Consider the following 1,621-nt stretch of genomic DNA (forward strand, 5'->3'; position numbering starts at 1 on the left):
GTTTGATAGTGTGATTACGATCTTACTAGTTACAATGAGCATAAAGTACATGTTAAACAAGATGTAACCTGGAAATAGTCAAAAGGAAACCTTTTTTAAAAAAAATGTAACAAGGACGCATGCCAGGAGCTCCCCCCCCAACCTTTCCTGATGGCAGCATATTGTTAATCCAGGTTTTACAACAATCACAGTGTTCCATTCACTAATTGTGGATAATCAGCCTCTCCTTCAGAGTTTGTAAAACTCAGTAACTAAGCTAAGGATCAGAATCTCTGTGGGCTGGAGAGATGGCTCAGTGGTTAAGGGCACTGACTGCTTTTCTGGATGTCCTGAGTTCAATTCCCAGCAACCACATGGTGGGTCAGAACCATCAGTAATGGGATCCAGTGCCCTCTTCTGTTGTGTCTGACAATAGTTACAGTGTACTCACATACACTTTTTTTTCTCATTTTTAGTTATAAAACCTTTATTATTTTTAGCAAGAATAATGCGTGTTCATTTTAGGAATATGGCAAATGCAAGTAAGTAGAAAAAAAATCATTCATCTTTCACAAGTAATATATGTAACATACAAAGGTACTCCTGTCTTTCAAAATATGATATTCCCATATTATTTTGTATCCTTTCCTTACTTTGTATCCCATCAGAAGCTCTTTTTTTTTTAAATCAGTAAAGCTCTCCTTTTCAAAGCCAGAGACATATAGATTGGTTCAAATATAATCAACAGTAAGATACAGACAACAAGAGATACGGCTAAAGCCACTAACAGCAACAGATTCAATGCAGGAAGATGGGCAAAGGTCTCAGCAGGAAAATGCTAATCAAAAGAAAGCTAGATTGCAATGGTATCACTGGATCAAAAGGAAATCAAGCCGAGCTACAATAAATAGGGGTAAGGATGGCTTCGATTAGCCTTCCAAGGCATCACTATGAGCTTGTTCCTCACCCTCCTGATCTCATCTAGCTCATCCACATCCCTAAACATATCTTCACTGCTCAGATGCCTGTTGTGTATGTCCTCCTTAAAATCCTGGAGAGACTGAATCAGCCTCTCCCGAAAAGTTTCTTCTGATTTTTCCTCCTCTTCTGGTTCATCCTCCTCCTCTGGCTTTTCCTCGGGCTTTGGCTCTTCCTCCGGCTTTGGCTCGTTCTCCTTTTCCAGGTTTTCTTCCATTTTTTGGCAGGGTTTCATCTTTGCTGCTTCCTGCCAAATACGTGAATACAATTATTTCAGGTACGGATCTGGTCGACTTCTTTTTCCGACTTGTTTTAGCCAGAAGAGGTACAAAGACCAAACCTGCTGAATTCAAGCAAGCTCTCTCCTGCCGCAGGCTTCTCACACCGCCGCCTGGAAGGCGAAGGGAGCTGGTACCCAGATGGAAACAAGGACCAGACTAGCAGGATTTCTGCACATGTCGACTCCTCACATACACTTTTAAAAAAAGAAAGAAAGACTGTAATTTACAGAGTAGCTGTTCTGTGTGAAAAAGCAGTTAATAGTCCACAAATTATTAAGTCCTAGGGAACACATACACACTCTGCAAACCATATTTATTTTTTGTTATATATAATCTGTGTCATTTGACATAGAGGTGGCTTTACCTTGACCCATTACAATTAT

General features: G+C 40.1%; 1 protein-coding gene across 1 annotated transcript; it reads right to left on the reverse strand.

Moving 5' to 3' along the window:
* Positions 1 to 877: 877 nt before the first annotated feature.
* Positions 878 to 1,192, reverse strand: LOC308425013 (transcription elongation factor A protein-like 9; the record flags this gene model as incomplete). The annotated part of the gene is made up of 1 exon (XM_080942627.1): positions 878 to 1,192. The coding sequence occupies one exon, from the start codon at positions 1,190 to 1,192 to the stop codon at positions 878 to 880; it is 315 nt and encodes a 104-aa protein (XP_080798753.1).
* Positions 1,193 to 1,621: the final 429 nt, after the last annotated feature.

Source organism: Micromys minutus (genome assembly GCF_963924665.1).
Source record: "Micromys minutus genome assembly, contig: SUPER_9_unloc_1, whole genome shotgun sequence".
Classification (NCBI taxonomy): Eukaryota; Metazoa; Chordata; class Mammalia; order Rodentia; family Muridae; genus Micromys; species Micromys minutus.